Source organism: Salmo salar, chromosome ssa27, assembly GCF_905237065.1.
Source record: "Salmo salar chromosome ssa27, Ssal_v3.1, whole genome shotgun sequence".
NCBI lineage: Eukaryota > Metazoa > Chordata > Actinopteri > Salmoniformes > Salmonidae > Salmo > Salmo salar.
The window spans coordinates 20,216,189-20,230,969 of record NC_059468.1 but is presented as its reverse complement, the minus strand read 5'-3'; the positions used below and the strand labels follow the sequence as shown (position 1 = coordinate 20,230,969).

At 43.2% G+C, this 14,781-nt stretch overlaps 1 protein-coding gene across 1 annotated transcript in view; it reads right to left on the bottom strand.

Moving 5' to 3' along the window:
- Positions 1 to 2,875: 2,875 nt before the first annotated feature.
- ub2e2 (Ubiquitin-conjugating enzyme E2 E2) overlaps positions 2,876 to 14,781 on the bottom strand; it is a 60,077-nt gene continuing 48,171 nt past the window's right edge. The window contains 2 exon segments of the mRNA NM_001141778.1: positions 2,876 to 4,009; positions 9,847 to 9,994. Coding sequence (NP_001135250.1) covers positions 3,912 to 4,009; positions 9,847 to 9,994 — 246 coding nt within the window. The 3' untranslated portion in view covers positions 2,876 to 3,911.

Genomic DNA, 14,781 nt, shown 5'->3' with positions numbered 1-14,781 from the left:
ACCTGCCAGGTAGGATGCAATCCAAGAGAATGCAAAGCCTGAGACACCCAGCCCTGAGAAGGTGGAGAGGAGGATCTGATAGTTTACGGTGTTGAAGGCAGTGGATAGATCTAGGACGATGAGAACAGAGGAGAGTGTCAGCTTTGTCAGTGTGGAGAGCCTCCGTGACACAAAGAAAAGCAGTCTCGGTCGAGTGACCAGTCTTGAAGCCTGACTGGTTAGAGTCAAGAAGATTGTTCTGAGAGAGATAACGAGAGAGTTGATCAGAGAAGGCACGCCCAAGTGTTTTGAAAATAAAAGCAAGAAGGGATACATGTCTATAGTTTTTGACGTAAGATGAGTCGAGTGTTGGTTTCTTGAGGAGGTGAGTGACTCGGCCATTTGGATTTTAGAGGGGACATAGCCAGTGGTCAGGGATGAGTTGATGAGGGAAGTGAGAAGGTCTCTAGAGTCTGGAGGAGGGGATGTGGTCAAGCGTGCAGGTTGTCAGGTGGCCAGACCTCACTAGTCGCAGTATTTCATCTGGAGAGAGAGGGGAGAAAGAGGTCAAGGCGTAGGGTAGTTCTGTGTGAGTGGGAACAGAGGACTCAATAGGCTGAGTCAATGAGGAGCGGATGTCATCAACCTTCTTTTCAAAGTGATTGACAAAGTCGTCTGCAGAAAGGGAGGGGGAGGGGGTGGAGGATTAAGGAGGGAGGAGAAGGTGGAAAAGATTTTCCTAGGGTTAGAGGCAGCATCTTGAAATTTAGAGTGATAGAAAGTGGCTTTAGCAGTGGATACAGAGGAAGAGAAGGTAGAGAAGAGGGAATGAAAGGATGATATGTCTTCTGGAAGTTTAGTTTTCCTCCATTTTCCCTCAGCTGCCCTGTTCTGTAAACTCGCAATGAGTCACTCAGTCACGGAGCAGGAGGGGAGGGCTGAGTGGGCTGGGAAGAAAGGAGACATTGCGAGTCATAGGATGCGGAAAGGGAGGGCAGTAGGGTCGAAGAGGAAGAATCAGGAGACAGAACAGAGAAGGATTTAGCAGAAGGGAGAGATGATAGGATAGAAGAGGAGAGAGTAGTGGGAGAGAGAGCGAAGATTGCGACGGCGCATGACCATCAGCGTAGGGGCTGGGTGGTTAGAGTTGGAGGAAAGGGAGACAGAAAAGGAAACAAAAGTGATCAGAGACCTGGAAGGGGGTTGCAGTGAGATTAGTAGGCGAGCAGCCTCTAGTACAGATGAGGTCAAGCGTACTGCCTGCCTTGTGAGTTGGAGGGGATCGGGGAAGGGTGAGGTCAAAAGAGGCAAGGAGGGGAAAGCGAGAGTTGTAAATAAATTAATCAAAGTTGGAAATAAATTACGAAGAGCGGTGAGCCATCGTCAGGAAATTAACTTATCAAGGTGTCAAGCTCATTGAGGAACTCTCCAAGGGCACCTGGTGGGCGATAGATGACAACAATGTTAAGCTTGAGTGGACTAGTGACAGTGACAGCATGGAATTCAAATGAGGAGATAGACAGGTGATAGAGGGAGAAAAGAGAAAATCTCCAGTTAGGAGAAATGAGTAGACCTGTGCCACCACCGTGACAATCAGAGAGAAAACATAGTCAGATGAAGAAAGAGCAGCTGGAGTAGCAGTGTTCTCTGGGGTGATCCATGTCTCCGTCAGGGCCAAAACATTAAGGGACTGAAGGGCAGCATATGTTGAGATGAACTCTGCGTTCTTCACTGCAGATCGGCAGTTCCAAACGTTGCCAGAGACCCATAATTCCACATGGGTTGTGCGTGCAGGGTACACTTAATTAAAAGGTTTGCAGCCAAGGGGTGGGGGGCGTCTGTAAAGCCTACAGGGAGAGGAGCTAACATGTATGGAAAACACACACAGAGATCATCAGAATATAACTAGGTATGATACTGAAGTGAGAGAGTGGTGTGGTCTTCCTCTCTTTCCTTCCTCGAACAACTCTGCAGAACAACTCGGCAGAACCGTCTCACTGCACCCCCATTTCCATATCTTGAAATATGCAGACAGACGGATTAAAAGTATATTTACATTGTAATACTTCTAACAGCCAACCTTCTGTGTCCATAATTTTTGGACTTCATAGCATTCCCAGAAGGCATGGATTATTGAGTCACTGTTAGTTTTACATTTCATTTGTGAATTTTGTCCCTTGTATAGAATTTATTACGCAAGTCTTGGTTCCAATCGTTGAAACATTTTTCTAAGAGAGTGTCAGTTGGATATGCTTTCTGCAAGGTTTTGAATATCTTACCAATCATATGATCATCCTTTTCTGACTCAAAATAGGATTCCCTCAAGATTGCTGTGAAATCCAAAAGATTTCAAATAGAAATTTCCTGATATTGAACTTAAGGTGCATGTATTTGAACATATTTACATTTGTCAGTCCAAAATTGCTTTTCAATTTTGTAATGAGAAATACTGTAAATGTATTTTCTGATTACGAATTCATTTACGCCTTTAGTTTTCCATGTGGATCAATTTAAAATCGGTAAATTCTGAAAATCTATCCAAGGATTGTTCTGCAGCGTTGTGTTTTTAGGGAGTGATGTTGGGTCTTGTAGAATACGTTTCATTTTCTTCATATTGTTATAATGTTCTTAGCTAGAAAGTTGTTCATGTTCTTAGCTTTATCCTTTGAAAATAGAGATGTAAAAATATTCTGGGGAGGAGCATGCGTATCTTCAATATGTACCCATTGTTCCTCTTTAGTGCATTTAATAATATTCATATTCAAATGACCATTGAACAGCACTAAATATGATCGATTGTGCATTGAAATCCACCACGGTTAACCCAGTGAAGAGGACCCCGAGTGAGCACATCAGCAACAGATTAGCCGAGCTAGAATTAACATTACAACCAGTGTTTAATTGAGTATTCAATAAGTATGTATTCTCACAAGGCAAATGTACAGCAAACAACTGCCGGCTGGCTAGCACCACAGGAGGTGAGCAGCAAGACCAGATACACACAGATCCAGACAGACTTACTGTCATGGCAATAACTTCTTGGGGCAGAAAAATAACATCAAATGATTAATCATAGAATAAAGTCCACTCTGCATTTGTAGACACTAATTCTGCAGACAGGCTTGAATTGAAGATGGCCTCTTAAACAACAACACTTAATAGAATGCATGAGCTCTAGAATGCATGGAGTCTTTAACGCATGGGCTCTAGAATGCATGGACTAGAATGCTCTAGAATAGAATACATTTTTCATCAATCACATAAAGGGTCTAGTATTAAAAAAACGAATCATAATGCATATAAAAAAAAGCAATAAACAATGTAATAATACCAACAACAACAAGAATAACAGTATTAAAGCTTTTCATGACCATATCAACATTCGGTGTATTGGAAAGAAATATACTCTTTGTATAAAACAAAAAAAAAGAAGTGATCAAGTGTCTGCATGGGACAAATAACAGTTCATGTTGTCAGAGGAGGGTTGGGTGTGCCATGTGTTTGATACCATTCACTCAGTTCCAGCCATTACTATGAGCCCGTCCTCCCCAATGAAGGTGCCATCTGTGATGGGGGGGGGGAGGAAGAGATCAGGTCAGGTGGGCGTGCTTCCACAGATTTGGGGCTCAGAGTGGGGGGCAAGTAGCTTGGTCCCAAATCTGTTTGTGCTGTATAGCCAAATAATATTGGTCTAACTGTAAGTCGCTCTGGATAACAGCGCCTGCTAAATGACTTATATGTCAATGTAATTCATCATTGTCATACCAAACATACCAATAATTCATTGTTTGGCATGCAATGACTATAGGAGTTGGCTATACAACACAACCAGATCTGGGGCCGGCTAGGGGGTGAGGGGTCGGTGTGATCCACAGATTTTGGGTGGTGGCGGTGGGTCTGGGAGGGGGACAGTGTAGATCCTTGCTGTCAGACTATGTGGCATATCTCTTGGTCCACTGTTTGGCTATCCTGTCGTGCTCTGGTCTGTTGGTTGTGTATTGGGTGGCGATGCTTCCTACCAGAGGGTCAGCTGTGAGGAGGGAGAACAACATGGATGACATTATTTTGACCACTATTAAATCACATCCCATCACATCCATTGGGTGTTTGTCTACAGTCAGAAACTATCACCCCAACTATTCAGATAAATGATTTGCTTCCATTAACTGTGATTTTTACAGACTACCTTGATACCTTTAACATCCTCAATGGAAAAACCCATGGATAATTTTCTATGTTGTGAAGCCCTGTTCATCTCAAGTAGGACACTCCATGATTATATGACATATAAAGTAGTAGACACTTTTACAGACATCATGTGAATCAAGTGTTCACAGCAGGCTTGACTAGTACTACAGGAAAGGAGGGTGAAGCAAAATGACAGAGACATATTCCCTTTACAGCACATCACAGTGACACACTCTGACCAGGGGTGTATTCAGGGATGTGCAACCATAGAAATAGAATGAATATAATGAGCGTGGAAGCTCTAACCCTGGCAATCTGACTGGTAAACTCACTGGTACACTCGCAAAGCCTGCCTGGTATTGTGATGCAATCATTTCCATGGTATTTTGAAATGTTCTATCAACTGATTCTAACTAATGTGGCTCATGCAATGGAATGTATTTTTTTGTAATGTCAGTTGAGTTGACTCAACAAATCACAGCACAGATTGAAGGGTACACTTCCTGCTTTTACTTCCTGGTATGGGTACACTTCGAATGGCTGCCAGTCCACCCATTATACCATCATTGACTTGAATGGAGATGCCCTTTCCATTCATTCTACTTCTATGGGTGCAAAATTCAAAATCATTCAAATGGCAGCCCCCCTGCCGAGCTCCAGGTGCTGGTTGGGTGAGCGGCAGTGGGGCCAGGGCCCCAACGCAGCTAGGCTGGGGTCGGGGGTGAATACACTAGAGCTACAGAGCACTGTACAGGGTCTCCTTGTGGTACCCCAACCCAGACAGACAGGAATTATACAATTACTGTGCCTGCATGGGTTCATTAACTGTCATTCTGCCCTCTCCTTCTTTAATTAGCTATATCCCATAATATTCCATTGATCCTCTAGACCCCTACTACTGCATGAATAAGGACACCTTCAGGGGAGAGAAGGGGAGGGGAAGTTGTGGGGGAATGGGTGGGAGGCTATTTAGACTTGGGGCCCACAGCGACAGCTCCAAACCCACTATGCAATGTCGGAAGGGGCCTGGGAGGGAGGGAGAGGGCCCCCCGAGGGGGGAGGAGGGGAAGTAATGACCAGACTGATTATGAGAACCCCCTGTATATAGCCTCGTTATTGTTATTTTATTGTGTTACTTTTTATTAGTCTCAATTTGGTGTTTTTCCCCCATTTTGTGAATTCTTGTTTGGTGAGCGGACCCCAGACCTCACAACCACAAAAGGGCAATGGGTTCTATAACTGATTTAAGTATTTTTTTTGCCAGATCCTAATTGGTATGTCAAAGTTTATGTTCCTTTCGATGGAATAGAAGGCGCTTCTTGCCTTGTCTCTCAGATTGTTCACAGCTTTATGGAAGTTACCTGTGGCGCTGATGTTTAGGCCAAGGTATGTATAGTTTTCTGTGTGTTCTAGGGTAACGTAACCTTTTTTGGAACACCATTATTTTTGTCTTACTGAGATTTACTGTCAGGGCCCAGGTTTGACAGTATCTGTGCAGAATATCTAGGTGCTGCTGTAGGCCCTGCTTGGTTGGAGACAGAAGCACCAGATCATCAGCAAACAGTAGACATTTGACTTCAGATTCTAGTAGGGTGAGGCCGGGTGCTGCAGACTGTTCTAGTACCCTCGCCAATTTGTTGATAAAAATGTTGAAGAGGGTGGGGCTTAAGCTGCATCCCTGTCTCACCCCACGGCCTTGTGGAAAGAAATGCGTTTGTTTTTTGGCCATTTTAACCGCACACTTGTTTGTGTACATGGATTTTATAATGTCGTATGTTTTTCCCCCAACATCTCTTTCCATCAATTTGTATAGCAGATCCTCAAGCCAAATTGAGTGAAACGCTTTTTTGAAGTCAATTCCCTTTGTTTTGGTTTGTTTGTCAATTAGGGTGTGCAGTGTGAATACTTGGTCTGTCGTACGGTAACTTGGTAAAAAGCCAATTTGACATTTGCTCTGTCGTGTCTTTGGGGGTACCATTAAACTGAAGATATGTTTATCAATTAGCTCCCTGTAATTATTATCACGCGATTAAACTGATTAATCGTATAATTGTAATTAACTAGGAGATCGGGGCACCAAGGAGAATATTCAGATTACAAAGCTATAATTTTCCTAATATAACTTTCCTATACTATAATATTATATTCTATTATAGTATAGGTCGATTATCTTCTAGTTCAAATGGTGTATTTACCTCTAGTCCAGTCTCATTCCAAAACGTCGTAAATTGTTGTATCTGCACGAACCCAGTCTTTACTAAATTCATCCATACATCAATTGTCTTAAAATCATTTATTTACTACCCTAAGTAATTAACAGAAAAACATACAAACAGTCATTATCGTCACAAAGGATTGGTATCGGAATGTGCCCTTGTGGGCTAAACAGGCTGGTCGGCCTGTTGAACAATGGGTCATAAATGGTCAGCTGAGAAGTTTACACAGAGTTCATTAACAATTGACAATTGAAGGCTCACTCATTCGGGAACAATTGCAATCAATATATATATTTACGCTCAGTGTGTCGTTCTGATTCTTGTTGGAGAGTAGTTCTGTTGGGGAGTTTTGTCCGCTTTTCTCTCTCTCTCTCTCTCGGTTAGAATGGATCTTTCAGAGCGACATTCATTAATGTCGTCATAGAATGGTGGTTTCGTTGGTCTTCGCGTTCGATGATATAATTTACTTAGCTGCAGACTAATAATTAATATCAAAGACTTGTTCTTATTCTGTCGGTATCAATAGTCTAAAAGTTAACCACGTGGTATGGTTCACTTTCAGTAGAGGAATTAGATGGTAGAACCTATGTGCCAACGGAGTGTAGGCCTGGTCTGGAGAAATGTAAATCAGGGAGTGTTTTATAGTGCCCATCGAACAGGCTGGTCAAATGACGCCTGGTCCTGTATGTGTCCCTGGGGCGTGCCTATGACTGAGTTAGATTTGGTTACAGAAATACAATTCTATCACATTACATCAGTACATAGCATCTCAATGTCTTACAAAAGCGTTATCCTTATTAATACATTCCATACACCCATATGAGGCAAGTCTTAAACTGAGTCTATTATATAAACAGTTTTATGGTAATATGGCTATATTGTCTCTTCTGAGTATCCCAAAATGGTGCCAAGCGGATCAGTTCGTAGCTGGATTCTTCACCAATCTTCCATACCTTCTCCAGAACACAAAATGTCGCTTGGCTCTCCAATTCTATGAGTTGGAAGAATTTCCTGTGTCTCTCGATGGGCCATGTGGCCAGAGACTCTCCTGGAATTTTAGAGTTTTTACGACCCTTTACACACAGGGTGGATTGTGTGCAAAAGGGAGGGGTCAACTGTCCTCCCTGTACCAAAAGAGGCCAACGTCATGACAGCTCAGTACATCGTTTTCACTGAGGAAATGTACAAGTCTGCTGTTAATGATAATGCAGATGTTTTCCCAAGGCTGCTGTTGATGCATTTCCCACAGTAGTTATTGGGGTCAAATTTGTCTCCACTTTTGTGGATTGGGGTTATCAGTCCTTGGTTCTAAATATTGGGGAAGATGCCAGAGCGGAGGATGATGTTAAAAGAGTTTAAGTATAGCCAATTGGAATTTGTTGTCTGTATATTTTATAATTTCATGTAGGATACCATCAACATCACATGCCTTTTTGGGTTGGAGGGTTTGTATTTTGTCCTGTAGTTCATTCAATGTAATTGTCACGACTTCCGCCGAAATCGGTCCCTCTCCTTGTTCGCGGGGCGTTTGGCGGTCGACGTCTCCAGGTTTTCTAGCCATCGCCGCTCCACCTTTCATTTTCCATTTGTTTTGTCTTGTTTTCCCGCACACCTGGTTCACATTCCCTCATCAGACAAAATTTATATTACCCTCTGTTTCCCCCATGTCTGTGTGTGGAATTGTTCTTTGTGTAGGGTGTTATGCTACAGGCTGGCTTGCGCAAGGTTTGTTTCATACCTAGGTTTGTTTGTTTTGTTTAATCCGCTTCATGTTACTGTGGTTGTGCTTTGTGCTGCCTCGCCTGTGCCTTTGGGCCAGGGTGTATATATATAAAGTTCTCCTGTTATCACCCATCTCTGCTCTCCTGCGCCTGACTTCCCGGCAACCAGTCACTCACCCCGTTACAGTAATTGGAGAATCCAGTGGGTTCTGGTAGTTTTTAATAGCTGATTCTAAGATTTCTAATTGATCATGTATATGGTTATGTTTGTTCTTTGTTATAGAGCCAAAAAGATTTGAGAAGTGGTTTATCCACACATCTCCGTTTTGGAAACTCTTTGTGTGGTTGGTTGTTTGTGTTCCAGAAGTGGTTAGATTATATGGATTCTTCAATTACATTGAGATGATTTCTGATGTGCTGTTCCTTCTTTTTCCGTAGTGTATTTCTGTATTGTTTTAGGCGTAGACTCGGGTTTTCTGGGTCTCTGTTTTTGGTTGGATAGGTTTCTCAATTTCTTTCTTAGGTTTTTGCATTCTTCATCAAACCATTTGTCATTGTTCTGCATTTTCTTAGGTTGTCTGCTTGGAATTGTTTTATTTGATAGGGAATCTGAAAAGATCTAGTATACTGTTTAGGATTTCTACTGCCAAGTTTACACCTTCACTATTACAGTGAAATGTTTTGTCGAGGAATTTGTCTAAAAGGGATTGAATTTGTTGTTGCCAAATTGTTTTTAGGTAGGTTTCCACACTACTTTCCTTCCATCTATAGCATTTCTTAATATTGTGCAGTTCCTTTGGCTTTGATGCCTCATGATTGAGTATTGGTCTGTTCAGGTAGACTTTGATTTTGCTGTGATCTGATAGGGGTGTCAGTGGGCTGACTGAACACTCTGAGAGACTCTGGGTTGAGGTCAGTGATAAAGTAGTCTACAGTTCTACAGCCAAGGGATGAGCTGTAGGTGTATCTACCATAGGAGTCCTCTTGAAGCCTACCATTGGCTATGTACAGACCCAGCGTGCGACAAAGCTGCAGGAGTCGTGGTTGTTTTGTCATCGTTGTGTCTAGGGGGGCATATTTGGGAGGGCATACTGTCACCTCCAGGTAGGTGTTTGTCCACCTGTGTGCTGAGAGTGTCCGGTTCTGGCATTTAGGTCACCACAGACTAGTACATGTCCCTGGGCCTGGAAATGGTTGATCTCCCCCTCTAGGATGGAGAAGCTGTCATAGTTAAGGTATGGAGATTCTATTGGGGGGATATAGGAAGCACACATGAAGAAATTTTTCTCTGATGAGATAATTTCTCGCCAGATATAAAATGTTCCTGTTTTGATTAATTTAATAGAGTGAGTTAGGTCTGCTCTATACCAAATTAGCATATCCACTGAGTCTCTTCCCTGTTTCACACCTGGTAGTTTGGTGGATGGGACTACCAGCTCTCTGTAACCTAGAGGGCAACCAGTGTCTGTATTTCCAATTTCTTTGAAGTCTTGGTTCCTGCTCTTTAAGTTAAAGGCAGATTACCTCAGACCTTCTATATTCCAGGATGAGATAGTACTTTCTCTCTTGTGTGTCTTCTCTCTCGTGTGTCGTCTCTCGCACGCACTCTCTCAATTTCAATTTAAGGGCTTTATTGGCATGGGAAACTTATGTTTACATTGCCAAAGCAAGTGAAATAGATAATAAACAAAAGTGAGACACACTTCTCTCACGTCTCTCGGTCTGATTGGAGTGTCACTCACCAGGGTTGCAGTCAGTAAGCAGGGAGCAGATGGACAGCAGCACCTTGGAGATGGTGAGGGCGGGGCTCCAGTTGTCCTTCAGGATGTCCAGACAGATCACACCCTGACTGTTGATGTTACAGTGGTAGATCCTGGTACGGAACGTCACCTAGAAAACAATAAAGTACATCTATATCAATACACTCTGGGGTTTATGTGCTCTTTCCAGTCCTTGGGGAGCTGAGCATCTCTTTGTGCCAGTAACACAGAAGAAGCAGAGCGAAAAATAACAGGAAGACAAGAGACCACACATCCTTAGGGAGCCACCTCCGACCTCTGGGGGGGATGGGATAAGAGCGGGATTGACATAGGAGATGCACCCTTTCACTCACTCCCTAGCGGACTCACTCACTCCCTAGCTGACTCACTCACTCCCTAGCTGACTCACTCACTCCCTAGCGGACTCACTCACTCCCTAGCGGACACACTCACTCCCTAGCGGACACACTCACTCCCTAGCGGACTCACTCACTCCCTAGCGGACTCACTCACTCCCTAGCGGACTCACTCACTCCCTAGCGGACTCACTCACTCCCTAGCTGACTCACTCACTCCCTAGCTGACTCACTCTCTCTCTCAATCACTTAATGAGTGTCTAACCATGCTGGCCTGCTTGTGGAAACTGTGCTCCAAAAAAGCGGCATAATCTCCCAGGCTATCCCAAAGTGTGGAGGGGATCTGCTAGTCTAGTCTGTGGTATTTGTTTACCCTGTTCTCAGATAGAAAGCAGCCATAAAAGTCTGTCTGTCTGTCTGTCTGTCTGTCTGTCTGTCTGTCTGTCTGTCTGTCTGTCTGTCTGTCTGTCTGTCTGTCTGTCTGTCTGTCTGTCTGTCTGTCTGTCTGTCTGTCTGTCTGTCTGTCTGTCTGTCTGTCTGTCTGTCTGTCTGTCTGTCTGTCTGTCTGCAGCCCTGTGCACAGCCAGGCAGTAAAAGCAACCCAGCGGGAGGCCTGTCTCTCAGATCAGCAGATATGTTTCCTTTAATCCTCAGTCAGCAGAGGGCAAAGAGAGAGAAGAAGAAAGGTTAGAGATGACAACAGACAGAGAGAAGCCCCACATCCTGAGGCAATCACTAAACTGTCTCAGGGCCGACCCCCAATCAACACACCTGCATAGAGTATTTTCTCAATAAACACTGAACAGAGCTCAGAGACGATATTCATCTGCAGAGTATTTTCTCAATAACACTGAACAGAGCTCAGAGACGATATTCATCTGCAGAGTATTTTCTCAATAACACTGAACAGAGCTCAGAGACGATATTCATCTGCACAGAGTATTTTCTCAATAACACTGAACAGAGCTCAGAGACGATATTCATCTGCACAGAGTATTTTCTCAATAACACTGAACAGAGCTCAGAGACGATATTCATCTGCACAGAGTATTTTCTCAATAACACTGAACAGAGCTCAGAGACGATATTCATCTGCACAGAGTATTTTCTCAATAACACTGAACAGAGTCACTGGCATAACGCAGTTTCTAAACCGAGTATTGTCAAACCAGACAGTCTTTCCTGAGACATTGTGCATTATACTGTATGTCCATTGTGCTGCACACAATTTAAACTTAATCTTGACTGATACATACCAAGATATACCAGAGAGAAGGGACTGTTGATATTGCAACTACACAACTCAAAAGCTGGTTCACCAGTGTGAAAGAAATCGCAAACAGCGTGTTTGCTAACAATGACAATTTGTTAGGATCTGCCAATTTATCATCTGTCCAGTATCCAGACGACCTGTCCCCAGAGTTCCTATACAGTTCATCTCTTTCCGTAACGTGTTGAGGTCAGCAATTAAGGAGAACGAGAGGCTCCATTAAAGTCGTTACAGAACTGCTGTATTTAAAGCGCAACTCCCTTCTGCCCAGTTTCCCTGATGTTGCTATGGCTGGTTTTACCATCCCTGTAACTGTCGTTTCTGTGGAGAGAGAATTTTCTCAACTAAAACTCAAAGAACTACCTAAGAAGCATTAGGCTCTCAGTCTGATATGTGCTTTTGAACACCTGAGGAAGCTCCACTCATTGCACTGGTGCCATCATAGCCTTGATCACGGCATTTGTTCACTGATATCCCCTCATGGGGCGGCAGGTAGCCTAGTGGTTAGAGCATTGGACTAGTAACCGAAAGGTTGCAAGATTGAATCCCAGAGCTGACAAGGTAAAAATCGGTTGTTCTGCCCCTGAACAAGGCAGTTAACCCACTGTTCCTAGGCCGTCATTAAAAATAAGAATTTGTTCTTAACTGACTTGCCTAGTTAAATAAAAGGTAAAATAGACTCTTTTTTTTATCAGTAAAAAATGAGTATTTTTCAGTCACATTCCGGAAGCACAAGAGTAGTACTTGTTTAAATAAAAAAAAATATGATAAATTACTTTTTGGAGGGTTACTCTCAAAATGATTTATTCCATTTAAAAAAAAGACATCGATGACAGGCGCATGGGACCCCAGAGCTCGTGGGCCACCCCACCTTGCTGGGGTGTCCGGTACGCCAGCCCAGAATGTTTATTCACCTTGCGGGGGTGTCCGGTACGCCAGCCCACTCATACGCCAGCCCAGAATGTTTATTCACCTTGCGGGGGTGTCCGTTACGCCAGCCCAGAATGTTTATTCACCTTGCGGGGGTGTCCCGTACGCCAGCCCAGAATGTTTATTCACCTTGAGGGGGTGTCCCGTACGCCAGCCCAGAATGTTTATTCACCTTGCGGAGGTGTCCGGTACGCCAGCCCAGAATGTTTATTCACCTTGCGGGGGTGTCCGTTACACCAGCCCAGAATGTTTATTCACCTTGCGGGGGTGTCCGTTACGCCAGCCCAGAATGTTTATTCACCTTGCGGGGGTGTCCGTTACGCCAGCCCAGAATGTTTATTCACCTTGCGGGGGTGTCCGTTACGCCAGCCCAGAATGTTTATTCACCAGCTTCTCTCTGTCGGTTGTTATTTTCTTCCATTCAAATTGTTGTTTTGTTGCTCAACATGCTCCTAGTCAAATCAAATCAAAGTTTTTGTCACGTGCGCTGAATACAACAGGTGTAGACCTTACAGTGAAATGCTTACTTACAGGCTCTAACCAATAGTGCAAAAAAGGTATTTGGTGAACAATAGGTAGGTAAAGAAATAAAACAAGTGTAAAAAGACAGGCTATATACAGTAGCAAGGCTATAAAAGTAGCGAGGCTACATACAGACACCGGTTAGTCAGGCTGATTGAGGTAGTATGTACAAGTAGATATGGTTAAAGTGACTATGCATAAATGATGAACAGAGAGTAGCAGTAGCGTAAAAGAGGGGTTGGCGGGTGGTGGGTGGCGAGACACAATGCAGATGGCCCGGTTAGCCACTGTGCAGAGCACTGGTTGGTCGGCCCAATTGAGGCAGTATGTACATGAATGTATAGTTAAAGTGACTATGCATATATGATAAACAGAGAGTAGCAGCAGCGTAAGAAGAGGGGTTGGGGGGGGGCACACAATGCAAATAGTCTGGGTAGCCATTTGATTACCTAGTCCAAAGTTATTTCAAAACCTTTAAGCTCTCAAAATATATTCTCCAAGGCAAGCCAGATATCTTTTCAGAATATCACTGTGTTAAAAAAATAAAACCGAACACATGGGATACATCCTTAAATATGCACTAAAAATAAAGATGTACAGTTGAAGTCGGAAGTTTACATACACTTAGGTTGGAGTCATTAAAACTCGTTTTTCAACCACTCCACAAATTTCTTGTTAACAAACTATAGTTTTGGCAAGTCGGTTAGGACATATACTTTGTGCATGACACAAGTCATTTTTCCAACAAATTGTTTACAGACAGATTATTTCACAATTCACTGTATCAAAATTCCAGTGGGTCAGAAGTTTACATACACTAACTTGACTGTGCCTTCCCTGTAGCTCAGTTGGTAGAGCATGGTGTTTGCAACGCCAGGGGTTGTGGGTTCGATTCCCACGGGGGGCCAGCACAGGAAAATAATTCTATGAAATGTATGCATTCACTACTGTAAGTCGCTCTGGATAAGAGCGTCTGCTAAAATGACTAAAATGTAAAAAAAAATGTAAACAGCTTGGAAAATTCCAGAAAATTATGTCATGGCTTTAGAAGCTTCTGATAGGCTAATTGACATCATTTGAGTCAACTGGAGGTGTACCCATGGATGTATTTCAAGGCCTACCTTCAAACTCAGTGCCTCTTTGCTTGACATCATGGGAAAATCAAAAGAAATCAGCCAAGAACTCAGGAAAAAAAAGTTCAGACCTCCACAAGTCTGGTTCATTCTTGGGGGCAATTTGCAAATGCCTGAAGGTACCACGTTCATCTGTACAAACAATAGTACGCAAGTATAAACACCATGGGACCACGCAGCCATCATACCGCTCAGGAAGGAGACGCGTTCTGTCACCTAGAGATTAACGTACTTTGGTGCGAAAAGTGCAAATCAATCCCAGAACAACAGCAAAAGGACCTTGTGAAGATGCTGGAGGAAACAGGTACAAAAGTATCTACAGTGAGGGGAAAAAAGTATTTGATCCCCTGCTGATTTTGTGTGTTTGCCCACTGACAAAGAAATGATCAGTCTATAATTTTAATGGTAGGTTTATTTGAACAGTGAGAGACAGAATAACAACAAAAAATCCTGAAAAACGCATGTCAAAAATTTTATAAATTGATTTGCAGTTTAATGAGGGAAATAAGTATTTAATCCTCTCTCAATTAGAAAGATTTCTGGCTCCCAGGTGTCTTTTATACAGGTAACGAGCTGAGATTAGGAGCACACTCTTAAAGGGAGTGCTCCTAAGCTCAGTTTGTTACCTGTATAAAAGACACCTGTCCACAGAAGCAATCAATCAATCAGATTCCAAACTCTCCACCATGGCCAAGACCAAAGAGCT